Below are 23,388 nucleotides of genomic sequence, written 5' to 3' on the forward strand. Positions count from 1 at the left end.
CTCCATACATGCACACAGCGGCAGCGTGGCCCGCACGGCGCACACGGGGATGCCGCAGCTCCGCCCCACCCCGCCCGGCTGCAGCTCCGTCCGCTCAGCGCCGCGTCTCGGTGTCGGGGCGGCGCCGCGCGGCTCATTGGGTCCCGTTGGCGGGCAGGGCAGAGCGCGGTGGGTCTCGGCAGCGGCGGATTGGAACGGAGCGGATCGGAACAGAACGGAGCGGATCGACGCGGGGCGCAGCGCATCGCTGTGGGGCTGGCACGATGCTGGAGATCCAGCTGGATGATGGCGGCGTGGGGGGGTACCCGGGCAACGACTATTGCTCGGGGTCGGTGATGTCGGAGCGGGTGTCGGGCCTGGCCAACAGCATCTACCGCGAGTTCGAGCGGCTCATCCACTGCTACAACGAGGAGGTGGTGAAGGAGCTGATGCCGCTGGTGGTGACGGTGCTGGAGAACCTGGACTCGGTGCTGACCGATAACCAGGAGCACGAGGTGGAGCTGGAGCTGCTGCAGGAGGACAATGAGCAGCTGCTCACACAGTACGAGTGGGAGAAGGTGCTGCGCAAACAGGCCGAGGAGGTGAGTGAGAGCGGCCCAGCGCCAACGGGGCCCGGCATCCATCTTGTGCGCGGCGCCAAAGGCCGGGGATGTGATGCAATGTGATGCGATGATATGATGCGATGCGATGTGATGATGTGATACGATGTGATGTGATGTGCTGCGGCGGTACCCGCATCGCAGGCCGCGCTCCCGGCCCCGCTCCATCTGCTCCGCACAGCCCGTGCGGAGGGGAAGGGGAATGGCTGGGAATGGCTGGGAATAGCTGGGAATGGCTGGGAATGGCTGGGAATAGCTGGGAATGGCTCCGCGTTGCTGCGCTGCCCCGAGCTCGAACACCGGCTGCACGGGGATGACTGGAGGATTCCTGCCGGTTTCGGGTTTAAACGCGGCCCTCAGATGGTTGATGTCTTCCCTGTACTTCCCCTGCCCTGGAGATGGTTCCCTGTCTGATCTCAGCGGCCTTTCCCCGGGTGCTGCGGGTCCCGGATCCCCGGGGCTGCGGCAGGTGCTGGGAGCGGGCGGCATCGGGGCACAGCGCCTCATGCGGGGACAAAGGAGCCGAGCTGAGCGCGCTGCTCCGCACTGAGCGCTCGAGTCCGCCGACACCACCGGCATCTTTCTGGCCATAGGCGCGGCCGGGCGGCTCCGGCCTCCAGCAGGGCCGGTCTGCGACGTGCCGGACACATTGGTACCGCTAGAAGTGTAATGCTGTCGTGTCATCAGCATGTCTTTGCAAAGCTGCTGGGAAAGGAATGTATGCGTCTGTATTGGCTGTGTTTTAACACTGGGAGAGTAGAGGGTTTTTTCCGTCCCAGGAGTCTTGCTCAGAGTCGGGTTTTGATTTGCTTAGATGTGGTAAATGAAATCCCTTCATGACTCCAGAGTAAAGCGCCGTGCAGTATTTCAATGGAGGTGCTCTGGGTGCTGGATGGTGAGGACGTGAGCCCAGGACATTTATCGCCCTGTACTAATGCTGGTCAATTTGGGTTGTAGCCTTAAGTTTTAAGTATGTGTTAATAAAACTTACAGCTGATCTTTTCAAATTCATATGAAGGCAGGGAGGGATTGAAAAGCAATTCCAAGTGTGGGACTTCATTCCACAAGCCGGTATTTTGTAGCTTCTGAGAATTAAATACTTGGAAATGTGCTGCTGCTGGGGAGGAGTGGGGCTCGGGGCGTGGGGTGGAACAGCCCCATGGATGGATCCTGCATCTTTGGACTCGTATCTTTCTGCTCTCAGTTTACCAGGTACAGGGGGTGCTGCTTCCTGCTGTGCCTGCTCCTGGAAGCAGATGTGGTGACAACATTTACGTCCTGCAGGGACGCTCAGACCCACAGCATGGTGCTGTTGGCAGATGTAAAAGCACTCTGTCATCCTCAGGTGCATCTGAGCTGAATGGGCAAAAAAGTATCTGCATAGGGCCTTGTTAGCAGAAAGGAATAGATAATGTGCTTCTATGAGAACAAATGGGTTTTGTCCCCTGTGTAGCCTCTGCTATCAGCTCACGTGTGTGAGATACAGCTGTCATTCCCTTTGTGTGTGACCAAAGCACACCATTACCTGCAGCAGTTTCCTGTGTGCCTCTTCCTGTGCAGTGGATTACGTGTTATGGAAGTGAAAATCTCTTATGCTACAGAGAATTCTGCTGTTCATCAGCTCATTGTAAGCAGAGAAATGCACCCCCCACCAGAGCACGCCTTGCACTTCTGTAGCAGGGGAAGCCCATCTCCGTCCCTGAGCAGCACTCGGCGCTGTGTGCTTTGCCTGTCCTGGGTCTGCAGCTTCCAGCCCCACCTTCAGTGGGGGTTCCACCTCCAGGAGCGATGTTCAATCCCTTGCTGTTGAGTTCTTTGCGTGTATCAATGATCATTTCAACAGCTGCAGCAATGCTGGGGAGCTGGGAGTCGGTGATCACAAAGTAATTTGTTCCTGTATTGCAATATCATGTCATGGGCGTCTGATTACATCGTTAGTTTATGGATGTTAAGTGAACTGAAACCAGCAGTGGATGTTATTCTCTGGCATAAAAGTTGTGTCGTATCCTCCTGTTCCCGCTACTGCAGAACCACCAGATCTTGTTTTACATACGCGTGCACCCAGCCATGTCCTGCTCCATTGGGGCAGCTTGCACAGCCTTCATTTCCCTTCCTCTGAAGCAGAGGTTTCTGTCTCCATGTTCTGCCACTCATTTCCCCAGGATGGTTGCATTCAGTATCTTTCAAAATACTCTCAGCCAAAAGCGAAGCTTTTCTGGACACTTTGACTGCAGAGTGACTCAATATTTTCCACTTGCTCTAAAATAGGGCAGCAGAAGCACCCGGACAAGAGCACTGAAGTCAGAAGTCCCTTGAAATGAAGCAGTGCAGTCAGTCTGTGATTGCAGGGCTCAGAATGTCACATTTCTTTTCCTTGACCTCCAAAACACTGAAGCTGTGGAACAGCGTCAGCTTTTCAGTATTGCCGTGTTCTTCCACCTGCTTTGCATTGTGTGAGCGCCGGGTAATGGCTGCACCTCTCCTAGAGCCCATTTAGGGGCTGACTGCTGCTGGCAAGGGTCTCTTTCTGGAGATCCCCTCTTGGTGCAGCTTTCCCATGTGAATCCGAGATCTTCTGCTCCAGGTGAGCGATCTTCTTCCCTTCCTTTATAGCACCTCTGTTGTGCCGCTCCTGTCATTGCACAGAGCTGGGGCTGCCCTGTCCCAGTGCAGAGAACAGCACTTCCCTTGTTAATCCTCATGTGGAGCCTAATGCACATCCCACTAACTTGTCAAGCTCTCACTGCAAGGCCTCCCTACACTCCAGGGAGCCAGCAGCTCCCACTATTTAGTGACATCTGCAGCTTATGCATAGGACCTTGCATAGGAATTTTCTTCCTGCTCTGTAGCGGGTGTTAGGATGGCACCCACTTGTAGGAGCACAGAACTGGGAGGGACCTGCTGACTCAGCAGCCCATTCCTCAGCACTGCAGGCAGTTGCATTACAGAAGCTGCTTCATAAATGTATCAGGCTTTGTCTTAAAGCCATTACTTAAACCTCTTGCGTCTGCTCTGCTAAAAGTGACCTCCTCCTGAATTCCACTTTCTTTTTTTTTTTAACTTGCAGCCTGTTTTTACTGGTTTGTTCTTGTGCCAGCATTGACTTTTACTCCAAGTAACTTCTGCCTCCATGAGATATCTGTGCCTTTGAAGTATTAATAGAAACCAGTCCTGCCTTTGGTCTCCATTGTGTTGGTGGCACGAGCCGAGCTCTGCTCGCTGCCTGCTGGAGGAGGGTCAGGTTGGAGTGCCCCATGGAGGGATCTGTGTGCAGCTGGTTTGGGTGACACTTGGCTGTGCCTGGTTTGATCCCTGGGCGTGTGGGGCTGCAATAGCAGGTGGCTTTCCTGGAAGGCTTCAGCATGAATTGGAGTGTTGCACTGTTCAAAATGACAATGGTAGGATTTATCTGGTGTGATCACCCTGCGTGTTCACCTGTGTGACATCCTGTTGGCTGGAGATGGCAGCACGTCTGTCTGTCTCCTCACACTGTGTTGCAGCTGACCTGGGGCTCATCTTTGCTTTGTGCTCAGCTCCCTTCTCTCAAGTCTTCTCATTGCAGTCACGATGTTTGCATGCCCTTGCCCAGTCCCAGCTCCTCTCTGACCATCAGCATCGCTTCGTTCCTCCTGTGTGATGTTTTGATTCTCTTCATGAGTGGCATCTCCCAGTCCGGTCTCATCTGCTGCACTCGAGTAGCACCTCCTGCCCTGTCAGCCCCACTTACCACAAGGCTGCCTTGAAGAGCTCTGTTAGCTGCCCGTGCTCCCTTTGTGCTCCTCTACAGTGATCCATGGTGTGCGGGGGCAGAGCTGTGTCAGGGCTGAGAAGAGCCCATCTGCCTGCCCTGGCTCTGCCATAGCACCAGGCCTGCTTCATGGAGAGCATTTAAAGGGCAGAGCATCTCATTCTTCAAAAAAAGGCTCAGATCCCTTGGAATAGGAATCCAGGAGATGCTTTTATTGATATATGCCAAAATAACAGCATTTGATTTCACAGAAGCATTTGAAGACCAATCTACAACTATAAAGTAGCTAACACATAAAAGATGTGCTTGTGAATCCTTGAAATTAGCAAGAGAAGCAAAAGCCCTTAAGGGCTGCAGTTGTCAAGGGGATGTTATTTCACTGAGGCTGTGTGCTCCTGTGCAGGTGGAGGTGTTCCTTCAGAGGAGTGTTTCTCTTTGGGGAGGATAGCAAAGATTTGAGCGTGGGTTGTAGCTCAAAGCATCTGCCCACCAGGCAGTACTGCGTCCTGCCACCAGTGGGTTCTGCCCTATTTCTTTGTCTTGGCCTCCTAAGACAGAATACTGTCAACGTAACTTCCCGAATTGCCAGTTAATTACTGCCCCAAATTGTGAGTTGGAGGCTGCACAGCCTGCATTGGCTCCCTGGCTGACAGCCTTCCTGCAGGTGGGGAGTGGAATGCGGTGTGAGTCCTTCCTGCCCTGCAGACAGCCCCCTCCTCACAGGCACCTGTGCGTCCAGCTGTGCATCCAGCTGTGCGTCCAGCTGTGCGTCCAGCTGTGCATCCAGCTGTGCATCCTCCCTGTTCTCCCGGGCAGTGCATCCCAGCGCTGCTCTCTGCCCAGCCGCAGGGTAAGGTGACGACTGAGCTGCTGCTGTTCCCGTCAGCATGTAATACGTGCTGCCAGCCAGCCCAGATTAAGACCTTATAATAAGATTTCTGCATATATGCACACCTAGCTCACTCTGCCTGATTTATTGTTAATATGATATGATGGTTTCTGACCGCATGCTACTATTTTTAGTCATTTTCTTCCTCTGAAAGCCAGTAATGCAGGAAGCTCAGCCATCTCCAGTGTACCGCTGCTTTGCAGAGGAATACTCGTTCTTTCACTTAAGATGATTTTGTGCTCGTTGTTTTCCATTTAACGATGAGCGTGTGAACCATGGTGCTGGTTGTAACCTTATCCTGAGATGTTAGAGACCAGCGATCCTGCTTGAAATCCAGGGAGAGGCTCCAGCAAGACTAATTTGTATGTGTACAGCAGCATCATGTTCCATCATTGCTAACTGTTTAAAATATATCTGGCTCCTATAACTGCTGGAAAATTATCCTTTGAAAGCAAGTATGAAGGGATTGGAAAAAATAGTAATGCTGTGCTCGGCTTTGCTCTCCCAGGACAAGTGGGAGTGGGCTCTTTGTTCTTCCAGTTCACCCATTGATTTCATTGTAGTGGGGTAGAAAAGAAAGGAAGATTTTCCCTTCAACATCATTTGAATTACCTGTTCCTGAGGCCTCACTTCTTGAGCCTGTCCAGGCTCCATGGCATCCCTTCCTTCTGTTCTGGTGCAGTTTGTAAACATATGTGTGGAAAATAGATAGCTGTGTGTTACTGTCAGTTAACATCTGCAATGTTGAAGTCACCCATAAGGACCAGGGCAGCTGGGTTTCAGGTCTCTCTCAGTTCCTTAGAGAACAGTGCCTCCATGTCCCCATGCTTGCTGGGTGGCCACTCCCACGGCACCCACTTTATTTGCTTGTCTTGACTTTCTGATGCAGGGGGAGACACTGGCTGGGAGATTCTGATGGAGGAACAGCCAAGAAGCGTTTTGGAGCCAGACAGAGTGAGGAGCCGTTGGGTCCCTGTGCCCAGAGCTGGTGTTCGATCTCCGTAGGAGATGGAGCAGGATATTGCTGCAATGCACTCACCTGAGATGCTCTTCTTCCCTGAGAACACTTAGAGTGGCATTAATTTTTAATGCTGCTGTCTCTGTTTCTTCTCCACGTGGTCGGCTCATTGCTAGTTTGCAGTTTGTTTGAGTACTTTGAGGCTGCAAGACAGACAGGACTAAGAAGAGCCTTAGTGTGGAATGTTTAATCTTCCAATCGGTTTCACTAAACTAAACCAAAGCAACGGTAGCAAATCCAGGAATCCTATTAAAGTTGACCTACATAGTGGGAATAAAATTGGTCTCCTGCTTTCTTTTGCTTCCTGTTTTACTGTTGAGAGTTCTGTGAATGTTTTCCTTAGAGTCAGTTAAAGTTTATTGCTACTCCAAGCACAATTCCTGCCTGGCTGGGTGGCACACGCCTGGGTGGGGAGCTGGGAAGAGATGGGCACCTTGTGCAAGGAGAGCTGCACAAGAGTGAAAGCCAAGCAAGTGAGAAGGGAGAGGGATTTAGCGCTGGGCTGTAATTGGAAGTTTGTCAACAGAGCATTAGCATGGAGTGCTTCCAGCAAACCCTGAGAGGGGGCAGAGGGAAATACTGCTTTTCTTAGCATAGCTTCAACCAGTCCAAACCAAGTGAAATGGCTTCTTTAGGCCTGTTGCTCAGTGTGGCTGTCTTGGTTAGAACTTTTTCTTTTTTACTGATGCCCAGAGAAGACTGGCCGGGATTTTCTTGCTGTGAGGTCTCATCACTCACTGCTTCCATTCTGCACCAATTGAGGCATAACTCAACTTACAGAACTGAAAAAGTAAGACTCAAGTTTTTCTTAGCAGCTCTGGAGCTGAATGTGCCATCCTTATAGAATCACCTGTCAAAGTTGCTCTGGTTTTTACCATGTAACTCTCTACCCCTTCTCTGATGTGTGCCTGAAAAAACCTCTGGTCTGAGATCTGGGAAGTGGATTGCAAAGGAGACTGTGAGGTGTGACGGTTGTGGGTTGGTTTTCCACAAGGCTTGTATGTTTCCTGCAAAATTTAGATGCAACATCATTAATAGTGGGAACTTTCTGATGTCTGAAGGAGATTTCTGACGTAGGCACTTCTAAATGCGTGACCGTAGACACAGAATTTGGCTTTTCTGACATAAAACTAACAGGAATCCAAATTCAGCCTAGCATGATAAAGGTGTTGATGAAGATGATGGAACCGTGTTGGTTTACATAACTTGCATTGGCCAGCAGATTATATCTTAATGATACACAAAGTACATCTTTTACTTTATTTTAGAAGATAAGTATTTCTAGCTTGAGTAAATGCTGTTTTAACTTAAAGCACATAGAAATTCTTATCTCTTGCTTTTTTTGTGTGTGTACATATATATATGTATATATACGCACACATAGTATAGGAGGAGAGAAGAGGAAAAGTCAAATACGTTTAGGTCTGTTCCTCATCCTTACTTCCTTCTCTGGTTTTTCCCTGTACAGAAGTTCATAGAGTTTGAAGATGCACTGGAACAGGAGAAGAAAGAGCTACAAATCCAAGTGGAACACCTTGAATTTCAGACTCGACAGTTGGAGCTGAAGACCAAAAACTATGCAGATCAGAGTAAGCAAAGCTGTGCACCAGATACGATTATGTAGTTTGCTTTCCATGAGCATATACTTGCAGATATTCTTCATGTGCTGTTTTTTCTTGTTTGTTTTAATGTAGTTTGTGGAAAGCCTGAAATCTGTGGCTGTCCCTTTCTTTGGTATAAAAATCAGAGCAATCTACAGGGTGCGACATATCCACACTAGTGTAGTGCAGGTTTCATTGCTTCTCTTGCATGGAGCATGTCTAGATCTGTATGTTAGCTGATGGGTGGAATCTTTTCTTGGCAGTTTCACGGCTGGAGGAGCGTGAATCAGAAATGAAGAAAGAGTATAATGCTTTACATCAGCGTCACACAGAGGTAAGCTGTTGCCTGATTCCTTCCAAATAAACAAACTCTTAGCTTACCCATAAAACCACATCAGAGAATTGGGTTTTTCATCCTGACAGTGACTAGAGCTTCAGAAACTTGAGAGCATCAACATTATCTGAAGGGAGGGTGCAAGGAGGATGAAGCCATGCTCTTTTCAGTGGTGCCCAGTGCCAGAACAAGAATCAGAGGGTGCAAACCGGAACACGGGAGGTTCTGTCTGAACATCAGATAGCACTTTTTAAAAGAAATTTTAAGGAATTGGAAGTAAATGCTGGAAAACAATATTCAAAAAACAGAAATCACAGAATATCCCAAGTTGGAAGGGACCCATAATGATCATGGAGTCCAATGGAGTCTTTTGTTTTATTCTGTTTGCCTCACGTATTTTTTCCTCTTCTCAGATGATCCAGACCTATGTGGAACACATCGAACGATCCAAGATGCAGCAGGTTGTGGGAAATAATCAAACTGAGGGCAGTGTACCTGGGAGAAGGTAGGTCCATAACCTCTCCATATAATGTTTGCCATCCAGGAACTTATCAAATGAGTGCATATTTGCAAGAGAAAGAAACCAAAGGATCTTTCCCTGTGGGCATGGATTGTACCTGAAGCTTTTTGTAATGGGTTGAGGGTGAGTTGTGGATAAGTTCTCTAAGGTTTGACAGAGAGGAGTTTTTTGTGTTCTGTTACAAAGCTTAGACTTCATTGTGCTGCTGCAGATGGACGTCTTCTGGAAAGCAACGTTTGTGTTCTCAGGTATCATGTATAAGACTGATCCATAAAATGGATGGGGATGGAAGAGAGTGTTCATTTGTGTGTGTCTGTGTGCATGTGTGATAGCCAGCGAAACTGGAGTAGTTAAACGCATTAGCCTTTATGTAACTTCTTCCCCAGTTTCTTAAGGGAAGATTTATCTGAGTCAGTCACTCAATAGATCTACTTATGCCCATGAAAGTGCTTTGTTTTTTTCCCCTCTGTTTTCATAGCACCAAAGTGATCAGAGCCAGCCTCTGTTTAAAGGAATGGCAGTAGCAGGAAATGAAGTGCAGTATATAAAACCACTCTATTAAAACCACATATAAAAAGATAATTTCAAATGAAGAAAAGAAGAAATATTCTTCCTATTTTCTAAACATAAGGTTATTTTAGTACCTTCTGTTTAGATCCGTAACATTTAAATACTAGTGTGTCCATTAGGTTTGGGATAAAGAAAGTGGAAGGAAGTGTCAGGTCTTGAAATAAACAATATAAGCTCTCTGGAAGCTGTGGCTTCCTTTTGCTGGGTTGGAGTGCCTGGGAAGGAATTCAGATCATCAAGGTTTTGGTTGTGTATTGTAAAACAGCAGAGGAGAGAGCAAGAGAGACACAAACTGCTCCCCGATTCCTTGCAGATGTGATGTTCCTTCCCCAGCCAGTGCTTGGCCTCCTGCCCGAGCATCGTGCTGTGAGGGAAAGGTTTGGGGGTCAGCCTCTGGTTCTGTGCTGGTGCCTTACTGGTGTGCACACAGGGCTGCTGGGGGGAACGGGAGTTTTGTTCACAGCTGTTGGTAACGTAACATTGTGTTAGAAGGAAGGGAGGATGCTGAAGGAAAATGGGCTCTGTAACTGCAGAACATCCATGTTTGAGACTTCTGCTGGGCTGTGTGCCTCTGCTGTCAGATGTCTCTGTACAAGCTCTTAGGCACACCCATGGTGAAGGAGAAACAGGGTGGATTAGGTCTTTGTTCAGTCCAACTCACCTCTCCCACCTACCTGAAAGGTATGAATGTTTGTAGGAAGAACAGCTGTGCTGATGTGTGCGTTTCTGTCTTGTTGCCATCTCCATGTCTCAGCTGGGAACAGGGGGAGCTGGGAATTGCTGAGCTGGCAGGGTGCAGCATTGCAGGAAGCCAAGTGTCAGTGTGTGGTCCTGTTTCTTTTGTTCTGCAGAGAGCAGCTCAGCTCTCCTGCCATGGAGAATATCCAGCAGTGTTTCAGGGGCAGCAATATAGCAGTTTGAAGCAGTTATACCCTAAACTCCAGAGGCAGAGAGACTTATCTAGGCTTTCTCCTGCACAAACTCTGAAGGACAGCACAAATCTGTAGCGGATCTAAAAGGAACTGGAATAGGAACATTCTGATCTGGCTGAGTTCTTTCCATATAGTAAGTTCTCAGTGCTGTGTTTTCTGCAGAGCAGTAAATTGGTGTCATGTCAGAGAGTGGCTTAGAAAAATAAAACTGATTACAGAATACAGTGTAACCCTTTCCCATCTGAAGGTGATGCTTTTCTAGCAGACCAGTGGAAAAATATAGAAATCTATACAAGGAAAGAAGAGCAGAAGCTGGATGGTGGCCTCTGTAGGTGAATGGAGGCAGGCATGATGGGTATGGAAAGAGAAGATATGGGGTGAAAAGAACCAGTAGGTTGTTAGGATTGTGAGAGTGTGTGTTCCTGACAGCTCCCTCAATAGGTTGTTTCTGTTTTCCTCTGCCCCAAACCAATCCTGATCACAGCTGTAATGGTTGGAGTGTGTTAGGCTGGTTGCCCCCCCACACCCCGTTCTCTGGTATGAAGGACAAACCTTGCACTGAGGATTGTCTCTGTGTTGGAGGGATGCTATTCCATGTAACGTGTTGCTAGTTCCTGGAAGAATGGGAAGAAAGAGCAGCTCGCTGTGTCTGTCACAGCCCTTGCCAGGCCTCCATCTGAATCTGTAGGAACAGCAGCTGGGAAGTGGGTCGTTTTCCTTCATTTCAAGCTTTGGGCTGTTCATGTGTGCTGTATTTGTGTATGTTTGTGCCTTTGAGGGTTGTGTGGTCCTGTGTCTGCACAGCTGCGTGTGGGTGAACACCAGCACTTGTGAGTTGGTACACTGATGTGTTTTGGGGGGGATATGGGTGTAATCTCTCAATGTCTTCCTACATGTTTGTGAGTGCATTTGGTTACCTTCACCTGTGGATGTGCTTGGGTGTGTTTTATATGGTAGACTGTGTAAATACATATTTGCATAAGGCTGTAAATGCACCAAGGGTGCTTCCTTGTCACTTGAGAGAAGATGGTGCAAGAACTGCTGAGGGGTGTGTGTGTCTGCTGCCATCTGAGGAGGGGAATGGGTACAGTGCACACCTCCAAGTAGTATGAATAAAAGTGCATGCATTCGCTGTCTCTGATAGGGCTGCATGTTTGCATGACCTTCATTCTCTAATAGTTGTTGTTGTGTTTTTTTGTTGTTTTTTTTTTGTCTTGCTTTTTGTGCAATTGCTGCTCTGTTTTGGCTGTTACGTTTGTCGCTGCAGTCATCGCCAGTCATGGAGGAAAAGGTAAATCCTACTGCTATTTGTTAATCATAGTTCTGGAGGTTGCTGTTGGGTGGTCGTGGTGTGATGCTGAAAGGTTCTGTGCTGGCCTATTTGCCCTCTTTGTGTACTGACATCTGCATTAGATTCACTCACATGGCACACTTCCCTTGGCTGGTGCAGAGGGAGCCAGCAAGCTGCTACATCAGGAAGGAGCTCATGCACCCAAAGCAGAAGGGGCAGAGGCTGGATTCCAAACCGGGATCATCCCTGTGTGATTGGACATTTGCACTTCACCTTCCAGATTACTTTAAAAAGTTGTCTTTTCTCCTTTAAATTAGAATCATCAAATCACCAAGGTTGGAAAAGATCCCCAATGATCCAAGTGTCCACCTACCACCAATATTTCCCTTCTAAACCATGCCCTGCCTACCGCATCTACACGTTTCTTGAGCACTTCCTATATGAGCACAAAATACACCTCTTTTCTAAGCAGGGCAGGAAATGCGTGTCACCAGTAACTGTCAGAATGCACATCTGACTTTGGCTGAGGCAGTGAGTTCTGCACCCTCAGCCTACAAAGAGGGCTGTTGCCACCTTGCAGTGATGGCAAACCTAGTAGTTCTGTTACATTTTCTAAGCTTTAAGGTCTTACAGGAGGAGCATTCTGATCCAGGTTTTGGCTACTGCAAGCCCTTATAGAGGCTTTTGCTGTTTTCCTCACAACATGAGGTGGAACTAACCAAGTGCTCAGAGTCCCCCTGGACCAGAAGGACGTGGGTGTATGAAAGTCACTCCAAAGGGCTGTAGTCAGCACTGAAAATTTATAGCAACCCTGAGGATATTCTGAACTACTCTGGGGACTGGTAACACCAACGTCAGGACTGTGAAACTGAAGTTATCTTTCCTGCAGTTTTTCCTTGATGGGGCACAGTAAGCAGCCATTCCAAGCAGGAGCCATGCTGGCACAGCGGTGTAGTGTCAGCTGGACAGTGCTCAGAATGGAAAGGCTGAGCATTGGTCTCTTCCGTTAGACATTTTGCTTTCACTTTGTAAATGAACTCTTTTCTGCCCCTGCCATGTCAGTGTGTTTGAGTCAGTCCTGGGGCAGCCTCAGATGCAGCTGCAGTTGTTTTTCACCCGTGGTCACAGATCACAGGATCACAGAACAGGTTGGGTTGAAGGGACTGCTGGAGGCTGCCGGTCCCACTGTGTGATGGTGGTAGCTGAGCTGAGTCTTGGTGAAATGATTGCTGTGTCCAGGAGCAGTGCTGTACTGGGCTGGCATGGAGCCTGATGGAGCAGGGAAGCAGATCGGTGTCTTGCAAGGAGGTGTTGACTGCTGCCCTGTTTCTGGAGTGTTCATGCTGACAAGCTACTTTCTTTTTTGAGTTTCCACCTCCACTGCTTGCTCTACATTTTCTCCCACTGGAACTTGGTCCCCAAATCTGTGCCAGATTCCATATTGAGAATCAAATCCACAGCTTGCTGGTCACCTGCACTTGCCAGAAAGGAGAGTGATAAAGAAAAAGTAATACAGACATCTGGCTTTATGAGTGATGCATTTATTTATAAGTTTGTATAAATTCTGAATTTTGAGAAGACTGTAGTTGGATATGGAGGAGGAATCACAGAATGCAAGTATTACTTCTCTTGCTTAGTATTAGAAGTGATCCAAAACCCACTGATTTCTGCTGTTGGTGCAAACCAGGTTTGGGGTGGAATGTGCAGAAGTGGCGTGTAGGTGACTCACTTCAGCCTCTTTCTTCGTTCAATGATGCCCATTTTGTTGTGGGATTGTCTGCTGTGGCGTTTTCCCACGGTGCACCCATTTCTCAAAGGACACATTGGTTTGAATTTGCTCGGTTTCTTTGCACTTTTGCTTTTCCTTCAAACACTGCATGGGGGTGCTGATGTCAGTTGTGCCTGTCCTGGTCACTTGACCCCCTTTGACTTTCTAGGCAGATGGTTGGCTCTACCTGTAGACACTCTGGGTCTGAACAAACAGCACCATGGAGCTGTGGGTTTGGGAATCCACACAACTGCTAAGCTGGGGCAAGGAGTGCTGTTCAGTTTCTAATGACTAACATTTTGCATGAGCTAGTGTGCTGTTTCTTTTGTGTATGAAGCTCGTAAACAGCTAACAGATTGGCTTTCCCTCTCTCTCTGTTTCTCTGTTTAGCAGGAAGGAGCGTCCTAACTCTCTGAATGACGATTATGATTTTCAGCATTATTCAGTCCCGCCTTTAGGTTTTCATTGTCTTGAAGCAGTGCTTTGATGTGCTGACTTTTTTGTGAGGAAACATCAACAATACTTCTGCATACCTCCCAAATCCTTTCAAGACTATAGTTAAAGGAGAGGTCCTGCACAAGATCTGAGATGGAAGAAGTCTGTGACTGAATGCATCCAGAACTAATTTGAGATGTCCCTGGCTCATCTTTTTCACAGTCTGAGGAATCCTTTACACTGACAAAGTCAGTACCGATGGCGTGAAACTCTAAGTGACATTTGTATAATTCATCTAATTTGGTCCGCATTTCTTTTACTTGTGACACTTTATCAATTATATATTCTTTGGCAACTTCTATGTTGTTAGTTAGTTGGGCATTTTTGTTTTCAAGTGTCATATTTATAGATTTCTGTTCATCCAGTTCAGAAGCAATTTCCCGATAGTCAGCTTGACCCTGCAGAATTTGTTCACGGAGGGCATCAGCTGTTTCTTCAGAAAAAGAAAGCTCAATACGCAGGCTTGTTACCTGCTTACTGAAATCTTCTTTTTTATTTTTTTCTCTTCTGCATTGTTCTTCAAGCACAGTTAAATGATGTTCCAAGATTTCAGTTCTTTCCCTCAGTGCTAGTACTTCCTTTCGGTACGTGGAGCACTTTTGCTTCATGTGTTCAATTTTCTTTTGCTCTACAGTGTTCTTTTTCTTTCTCTCATTTACAACTACTGTAAAACAAACAAACAAACAAACCAAAAAAAAAAGGGGAAAAGGAATGTAGCTCAGATTGATTAAAATAATTATTACATAGCAGTTCACAACACCAAGTAGCAACTTCTAAGTGAAACACTGTCGTAATATGCAAGCCATGCCCTCACATCACATAGTATTTGATACTAGTGAAGGAATTAAAGTCCTCTGGACACGTAATCAGGTGCCTCAGATTTCTATACAGAATTAACAGCAAAAGGTTTTCAGTCTGGAAGAACACTTTTACCATGGCACTACTCAAACCTTCCACTCCACACCAGTAGAAAATCTAATTAGATTTAAGAAACATGGGAACGAGATAGATAATTCACAGCTATATTCTTTCTATCTTCCGTGCTTCAGCAATCCCTATAAGGCAGCCAGGAATCACTCCATCTACATCTAAATGGTAGATAAACAGTTCTCTAAGAAATTTCATTCAAACTCACAGTCCTCTTACTTTCAAAAGAAAGATAAAACCCTGGACAAGTTGATCACTTAAGTGTTGATATCTGTCTCTCTTATTCTCTAAACAAAATATGAGGATTCCTACTTCTGTCCACACTTACTCTTTTGCATATAAAGTTCATTCATAAAGTTGTACAAATTTGCAGATTCAAGTTTCCATAAATATTCCATTAGCTTGGGGCTGTTTTTTTCTTTAACTGGTGAGCAATTAGCTAAAATCACATGCATTTTCTTTCTATCAAAAGCGACTTCTGCTGTAGTGCCCACGTGCAGCCTGCATTACATACAGATTCACATGTACTGCATGGAAACAGCCTCTTAACTCATCTAAGGGGTTTTATATACAGCCCTCAACTGATTTAAAAGTCATACTGAAGAAACAGCAGTGGCATATTCCACCCTAAACCAGGTTTGGGTTTTGATTGCTGCTCCCAGCATCACTAGTGAGGGGAATATGATTTATAAGTAATCTAAACACTTTATGCTGAAAACAACAAGCAAGCACTAAAGCAAGATAAATAAGACTAGGGAGAAGATGTGTAATGTTCAGTCTAGAAGCTCCTTACACAGGAAGTAGGGAAAAAGCATTATTACAGAGCATAGGAAACAAGACCTAAAAGCTCAGAGAATGGTGTAAATACCCTGAACTTGAAGCTGAGATAACCTAGCATCTCCTAAAACACTTTTGCTCGTGCTACTTATATAACTAATTCTACAAAAGAACCAGCACAACATACCTGTGCTCATTGTTCTACTGTGTATATTTAACATAGCTAAAGAATATATATTAAGCAGTTTTTAAAATTGGATGCTATTAATACTCACAAATAGAAGAAAATTTTAACATGATTGAATACTCAGTACTTCTTAACAGAAAACTTCATGATGGCATTGTGACTATCAGCTACCCATTTTAATTCCTATGTGGAGCATTGCTGTCATTAATTTTTAAATGAGAGCTTTGGTCATATGATTAGAACAAACCCACTACTATTTGCAGTATGGAGGAGTCCACATCCCTCCCTCAGTCTCTGGTAAGATGCTTATATGTGATGCCATTCAGTGGTCACATTAGGATTCAATATTTATGCCAAATAAAGGCAGCAGGGACAAATCATCCAAGAACAGTATCTCATCCAAAGAAGGCCTTGACTTTCTCCCTTGCACATATTTTGCAAGAGGAATACAAGAAAGGAAGGGACTACAGCTAAGTTTTAGATTTTCCCTTCTACATTGTATATGCCTTCCGTAATTCTAGGAACACTGATGCTCAGCTGTGCCCAGAAGTGAAGTTAAATGCATCAGAGCTTATCCAAACCATTTTGCTCAAATATTGCCCATGAGCGAGCAATTAGCAGGTCGTCAACAATTTTGATAGTTGCTTCAGGAAAAACAAAACAAACAAACAAAAAAAAGCACTTGAGCAGCTGATGCTACGCAGAAGATCAGCAACAGCAGTTGAAACAATCCTAAAGAAACTGCTTTAAAACTATTACCAAATCTGCAAGTGCATCAACAGATGAGGAAAAAGCAGCAAAAAGGAAAAAAATAGTGCAAAAAACTTTTATTCTTAAGCATTCAAAAATGAACAGCATAGGACCTTCTGAAAAAGGGATATTTACATAACAGTTACTTCTATTTACAGTTTAACACAGTGGCTTTTCTCCTTATACCATAAGGTAACGCGCTTCACAGCCTTTTGCTTCCGATTCGGAATAGGAAGCAATTTATTGTTTTGGAAGACACCCTGTTCAACGATGGAAGAAACTGTACCTTTCTTTGGAGGTGGCTCTTCCACAGTAGGCTTATCTTCATCAGTACTGCGCTTTCTTCCCACTTCCAACTCAGTTTTCTCTTGTTTCAGTGCTTTAACTGAAAGCACTGAAAATTGGCTGCTTTCAGTTCCTTTATTAGTGTTCTCTTCTGCCGGTTCTGCTTTAATGGTAGTTAAATGGTAGGTAGTCTTTTCCTGTATTGATATAAGATCAGTTACATTGAAGCTTAACAAAAGGAGCACTTAAGTCTCAGTAATCTTCTGTAGGCAAATATTTACACAAAACCATACACCTAAAATATTTACCCGGTGACTCTATAGACATCAGTTACAAATCTCAATAGAAGACAGAACAAGTACACCTTCAGATAATGACAAGTGCAATACTCGGTAGAGTACACAAGGGAAAGCAAGAGCCTAGCAGGTTACAAAGTAAAAGACTTGCACACAATCAAGAGTTTACCAGTTTATCAAAGAATTTCCTGTTTCCAAGAAGTCAACAAAATTACAAACATGGTCAAAGAGCAAATGGTCAGCTCTCATACAAGTTCATCACATCACACTTCTGCTAAGCTGCTAAAATCACTTTCATCGTGACAGATAGAATCCAACCTTAAAGCTTAGTCAGCTCTGTCACGCATATTTTAGATTGTGTCCTTGACCACAAGTGAAGCTTCCTTACTTACAAGATGACGATTGTTAAGCCATGCTGGCACTGCCAAGGACTGATTATTCATCTTTAGTAACTTATGAAAAGAAAAGCCTCAGAAGTGTTCAGGCCACACAATCTCACAGATAGAGTTGGAGCCTTGTTCTTGGAAGAAGTAATAGGTGAGGACATGACTACTCATCACAGTCAGCTTTAATACCATGGAAATACTAAGTTGCAGTGATGCAGACAGTCAAAGACTAAGAAGGGTCAAGTTGCTAAGCTTACAAGGTTAGAGATCTGAGTGACAGAATTAACTATAAATGTTTTCAGAGCTACTTCAGGCTACCAAACATCAAAAAATGAACAAAAACCACCAGAAGTGGTATGCACACATACTTAATCAAGCTAGTCTTCACATATTCAGTAGCTGGCAGTACATTAGTCAGGATAAAGTTTTATGGACTGCATAGAACGTGGAGATATCCTGACCATTCCTACTCGTACTTCCAACTCTACTCAACATACTTTTACTGTTGCTCTTCCTCTGATGTAGGAGTGTGAGGCAGGAGTTAGTGGAACACACTGATATTTTTGTTGTTTGTGTTAACAACAACTACCTTCAGATAAATTTGAATTGTTTACAATTTCAAGCGAGTACCAGCTACATACAGAAAATCACTTTTCCAAAAATGTGTTGATTACAAGCATAGAATTAGTGTTTTCCTTTTTTTGTATAAGGATACGTAGATGTGTAAAACTCACATAATCTTTTACTTTTTCTTCTAAATGAGATTTTAAGTCTTGTAGCTCTGTAATAATGTCATCTTTCTGCACCACGATGTCCATTAGCTCTCGAATCCTTTCATTTTGTGTATTCATTTTCTTGGAAATAAAAAATAAAAAAAAATCAGTCATCAGTTTCTAATGTAGTGTTAAGTAGCTGAATTACACAATGCATTAAAGGCAAATTCAGTTAATCTAAGCTCGGTAAGAAATCTATTAATGGAGCCTACTGGAATAGCATTTTAAGCTACCACAAGTTGGTATTAAAACAATTTTACACAACATCTTCTTGATAAAGTTACCTCAGTTGCTTCTTTAAGTTGCTCAACAGACTCATCCAATTTAATCACCTGCATTTCAAAGTCTGTAACACACAGAAAAGGTTGTATTACATAAGTAGCCAATAGATAGTTTATTAAGTAATCAATTTTTCCAGATATTCTAATGTTTAGGTAGCTTTTGAACAGATTAATTAATTTGCATGTGGTCTTCACTTATTGGGAGTGATTCAAAAGTTTTCTATATTTCTTGGAACGAAAACATTGCATCAACAAGACATAAAGAAGAGTAGAGATTACAATATAAAAGTAAAAATCAAGATATAGACATTTAACCCCATACTTACGAAAGCGTAAAGCTGCTCGTTGCAGTTTAAAGGAGAGGGGGAAAAAAGAAAAGAAATAACCAAAAACCGTGGAATTGCTGAACCTGAATATACACAAGGAACAAACTATCACTTATCTACAGGCTATGGTTCCAAAGGTAGAACATCTCCTCTAATTCCTACTCAAACTGGTTATTTCTCTTTTAGATTAATGAACTATTTCTGTCTTCTACCTTTCACATTGCATAACTCACCTTTGCTCTTCTGCATCAGCTCTTCTTCAGTTTTAAGTAGTTTGGTGTTTTTCTCTGTTAGCTCTTCTTTGGTCTCCATCAGTTCAAAGTTAGTTTTCTCCAGCTGCTTTTCAAACCAGCCAGTATCTTCCTTCGGGTCCCCCAGGGATACAATGGAACTATGTGCTGCCTCAGCTTGCTCTTTAATATCCATGACATCATAATGCACAGAATCAAGAATGCCCTCAGGATCAACACAGGTGTCAGGCACTATGCTATGTTCTCCACCCTGAAACGTAATTTATAATCAGTTAAAACTGGTGAATAGCTGACTACATAATAGCTCTTATTTCTACAGATAGTCTGGATAGCCACTATGAAGACAGCCATACAAGAAGTTTTTAATTTCAGCTTCAAAACCCACCTCACAAATTTACATACAACATGACAGTGATTCGTATGGGGGGAAGATAAGTGGCATTCTAGTAGTAAAAGCTAATATATTTTATAGTATTTGATGACCACACTCCCCCTCTTTTTTTTTTTTTTTTTTTTTTTTTAAATATTACCCCAGATTGATCTCCTTCAAATTTAACGTACAAGTTTGGACTCCCCTTTTCTTTGTATACAGCGTAAATTTTCATTTTGTGTTGCAGAAACAAGGAAAACGCCCAAATTCCCAAAGCTTTCTGAAACTGTTCTTAAGGCTCAGCAACTATTCCTGCTAGATGAAGAATAGATGTATCTTGCTCATCATACAGCAACACAGCATGCACTTCTTTGTAAACAGCCTTGTGTTTCTACAAGATGTGCCCATAACATTTAAATAGTAAAAAGGAAAATATTTAAGAAAAAAAAAAGAAAAATACCAGGGTGTCATGGTTTAATAATTTCGTAATTTTGCTATCAGTATTCCACATCATAACGTCATATAAAGCATGAATACTTTTACTGCTCCCGAACACTTGCAGTATATTGTTGATATTGTCGTGTGGGGCCATACAGCAGCAGAGATTTTCAAGAAAAGAAAACAGATAATCCAAATTCTTTTGCAAGCTGGTTTTGCCATTAAGCGCAGCAAGGTGAAGGGGTCTGCACAGGAAATCCAGTTCTTAGGTGTAAAATGGCAAGATGGGCATCGACACATCCCAGCAGATGTGACTGACAAAATCACTGCTATGTCTTTTCCCACCAACAAGACAGAGACCCAATCTTTTCTGGAAGTAGTGGGCTTTTGGAGAATGCATGTCCCAAACTACAGCCACATAGTGAGCCCCCTCTATCAGGTAACACGGAAGAAGAATAATTTCTCATGGGGTCCTGAGCAGCAGCAGGCTTTTGAGCAGAGAAAACAAGAGATAGCCCGTGCCGTGGCCTTGGGGCCAGTACGGACGGGACAGGATGTAAAGAACATCCTCTACACTGCTGCTGGAGAGAAAGGTCCCACTTGGAGTTTGTGGCAAAGAGCTTTAGGAGAAACCCAAGGCCAACCCCCGGGACTTTGGAGTCGAGCATACAAAGGGTCAGAGGAGTGCTACACTCCAACTGAGAAGGAGATCTTAGCCGTGTATGAGGGGGTTTGGGCTGCTTCTGAAGTAGTTGGGACAGAGGTTCAGCTCCTTCTAGCACCTCGCTTGCCTGCGGCCCCCCTGTCACGGACACAGGTAGATTTTTGTCTAAACCGTGACAACTACCCAGAATGCAGCATAAGGGAATTTTTGCCTAGAACTCTGGAGGACTATTTGTAACTCAGAAAGGTCAGAGATAGAAAGTTCACACTGATTTCTGGGTCACCAGCCTCACCGTACATCAGCATTTTTGGTTTTTAAATGATACATAAAGTTCTCAATAGCACTGCTCTAGTCGGTAGTTCTTTCCCTTTCTGTGCAGCTTGCTCTGTGCATGGCTTGTGAACTGCTATTCAGGCCAGACAGCTGCAGCCCCAAAGACCTGCCATAAATGTACAAATTCTACCAGGATAATGTCTTGATAATATGACGAAGGATGCGGCTTTCTCGCTCTGACATGTAAAAAGTGCACTTCCACTTTCTTCAATTTTCACATCTGAAAGTTCCTTGATAAAGTAATTAGGTTTTTCTGGAAGGAAAAAAAAAAGGATGAGGGTGTAGGACAAAGGGATTTGTTACCCCAACAAGTCCCAAGCATACAGAGGTGTCCTGAATCTCCTTTGCCCTCATTTCAGAATATCACATAGAGATGCAAAGAGTTTAAGAAGACCACAGAGTCCACCCATTTACATAGGTTTGATAATTCCAGTAGATATCTGGAAAGTTCAATACCATTATACATGCGCTGGTAGGATCTCATCTGATAAACTGCATATAGTTTGGATTACACATATTCAATATAGACTAATTCAGATTGCCATCTTTTCTTGGCTCACTAACACCCAAGATCATAGAATCATAGAATGATCACAGAATCATAGAGTGGCCTGAGTAGAAAAGGACCTCAAGGATCATCTAGTTTCAAACCCCCTCCAAGGGGTCACCAACCACCAGACCAGGCTGCCCAGATCCACATCACAGTGGAGAATCATTCAGTTTCCAGATTATTTTAAGGAAAAGATTTTAATCCATCATATTTTCTGAAAACTAAGAATTGATCCTGCTCAAGGAAACAGAAGAGAAAAACATCACCCACAGGCTGCAGATATTTACCTCGACTTCTCTACATGCCATCCCCAGTGTGCTTTTCAACTCACCTTGCACAGTGACCCTGGCTTTTGTTATGGAGTCCTCTGTCTCACAGGGGTACTCCCCACTGTCCTTGGCAGTAGAGTCATGGATGATCAGAATGGCCCCAGTTCCCTCCTGCTGCAAGTCGTACTTCTGGCTTTTTCTGATTGCTCTGCCATCCTTGTACCACCTGATGTTCAAATCCGGTTTTGACAGCTCACAGCTCAGGCTGATGTCCTGCCCTGCTGCTGCTGTCTTATCCTCCAGCTGTTTTGAAACCTCAGTAGGTTTTCCTGGAAGAAAACATTGCTTTTTGAGTAACATACACTTAGGGTAGGATGCCTCTCTCAAAATACAGGCATCTACATGCTGGAGATAAGTTAGAGAGGCACTTGCAACAGAGGCCATCCTACAGCCAGCAGTAATCTGCAAAGTACAGACAATAGAATTCCAGGCAGCATTTATTTTCTCTTAAATCTACCCAATTGAGGATGATGAACCATGTCTGAAAACTGCCTCTCTCTTCTCTCCACTCATCACACTGGGAGCCTCAGATGATGCTCTCAGATGCACATGTTCTAGATAGGAATTTGTTGTACAGCTAGATGATGTGAAGGCCATCCCTTCAGCTTATACTTAGAGGATTTTTGCTCCCTCAGTTCCCTCAACAGATCATTCCTGATTTACTGTTAATGGAACAAGCTGTAGTGAGATGACCATTGCCAACACTACCCCAGTGCTTTGGGTAGTTCTCACATTTGTGTAAAATGTTTCCTCCTTTTACTTATTTTTAAGAGAAATTCTCAGTGCTTCAAGGTTCAAGTAGAAGGTTGCTATTCACTTTAACCATATTATGAGTTAGCTCTCACGACAATCTTATCAGAAGACAGTTGAAGGAATCAGACCCCAGAATCTCTCCCATCTCATTACCTTTCACAGACAGAGAGGCTTTGGAGGTTAGACCACGGGCAGTAAAAACGACTTCCTCAGTGTCAGTAGGAGTCACACTTTTGATAATGAGAGTATATTTCCGACTCACGTTAGAAGCTTTAAATCGCCCACCACTTTCCACTCTGCTTCCAGTCAGTGTCCAGTTGAACTCATCAATGCTTTCATGGGAGAGAATGCATTCAAAAGTACAATCTTCTCCCTCCTGCATTTCAGTGTTTTTCAGCCGTTTGGTAATGCCAATATTCAGCTCTGGAAGATAAGAGATAGGTTAGTATGAGGTTTATATGGAGAAAAGGCATTTGTGACATATGTGAGTAGCAGTACTGGTGTTTTAACTCAGGATTTGCAGAACATGGCTGTGTTCCTTACTGATGTATTCTCTAAGACATTCTCCACTCAGAATTACCAGAAAGCTATAAAAAAAAGAGACGTGAATCTCTTGTCTTTGCTCTGGAAGAACTACAAGGCGAGCAGCTCAGTCCATGGAGCAGAATGAAGATTCAATGAGCTACAGAGGGAAAAACCTAACAGAGAGGACAACTCTAAGATGCTGCGTGAGAAAAAGGGTTTTGCCTATGACAAGAAATTAACTGTTTCTATTAGCTCATTTGTTACCATCCTACCCCTATTGGTGTTCAAACCATTTCTCCATTTTTGGTATGTTTAGAAAGGAAATATTTCCAGGACATTCTTGATGTGTTTGGTGATTTCCATGGCAAAATGAGATACATTTACATCAAAAGCAATGGGAATTTTCCAGACATCACTGCACT

General features: G+C 44.5%; 2 protein-coding genes across 2 annotated transcripts; one reads left to right on the forward strand and one right to left on the reverse strand.

The window, feature by feature from the left end:
* Window positions 1-212: 212 nt before the first annotated feature.
* On the forward strand, window positions 213-11,521 carry LOC146760406 (C-Jun-amino-terminal kinase-interacting protein 3-like). The gene is made up of 5 exons (XM_085551589.1): window positions 213-581; window positions 7,723-7,843; window positions 8,119-8,189; window positions 8,603-8,694; window positions 11,479-11,521. Exons 1-5 carry the CDS (start codon window positions 264-266, stop codon window positions 11,504-11,506), a joined length of 630 nt encoding a protein of 209 aa, XP_085407715.1. The 5' UTR covers window positions 213-263; the 3' UTR covers window positions 11,507-11,521.
* A 1,506-nt stretch (window positions 11,522-13,027) lies between these two features.
* Window positions 13,028-21,938, reverse strand: LOC146760407 (kinesin-like protein KIF20B). Its single transcript, XM_085551588.1, has 7 exons — window positions 21,691-21,938; window positions 20,940-21,062; window positions 18,987-19,254; window positions 18,431-18,492; window positions 18,108-18,227; window positions 16,693-16,888; window positions 13,028-14,429 (listed from the first exon to the last, which is right to left on the reverse strand). The coding sequence occupies exons 3-7, from the start codon at window positions 19,177-19,179 to the stop codon at window positions 13,675-13,677; spliced, it is 1,326 nt and encodes a 441-aa protein (XP_085407714.1). The 5' UTR covers window positions 19,180-19,254; window positions 20,940-21,062; window positions 21,691-21,938; the 3' UTR covers window positions 13,028-13,674.
* Window positions 21,939-23,388: the final 1,450 nt, after the last annotated feature.

This window comes from Coturnix japonica, chromosome 6, assembly GCF_054131305.1.
Source record: "Coturnix japonica strain WE chromosome 6, WE-NBRP24, whole genome shotgun sequence".
Classification (NCBI taxonomy): Eukaryota; Metazoa; Chordata; class Aves; order Galliformes; family Phasianidae; genus Coturnix; species Coturnix japonica.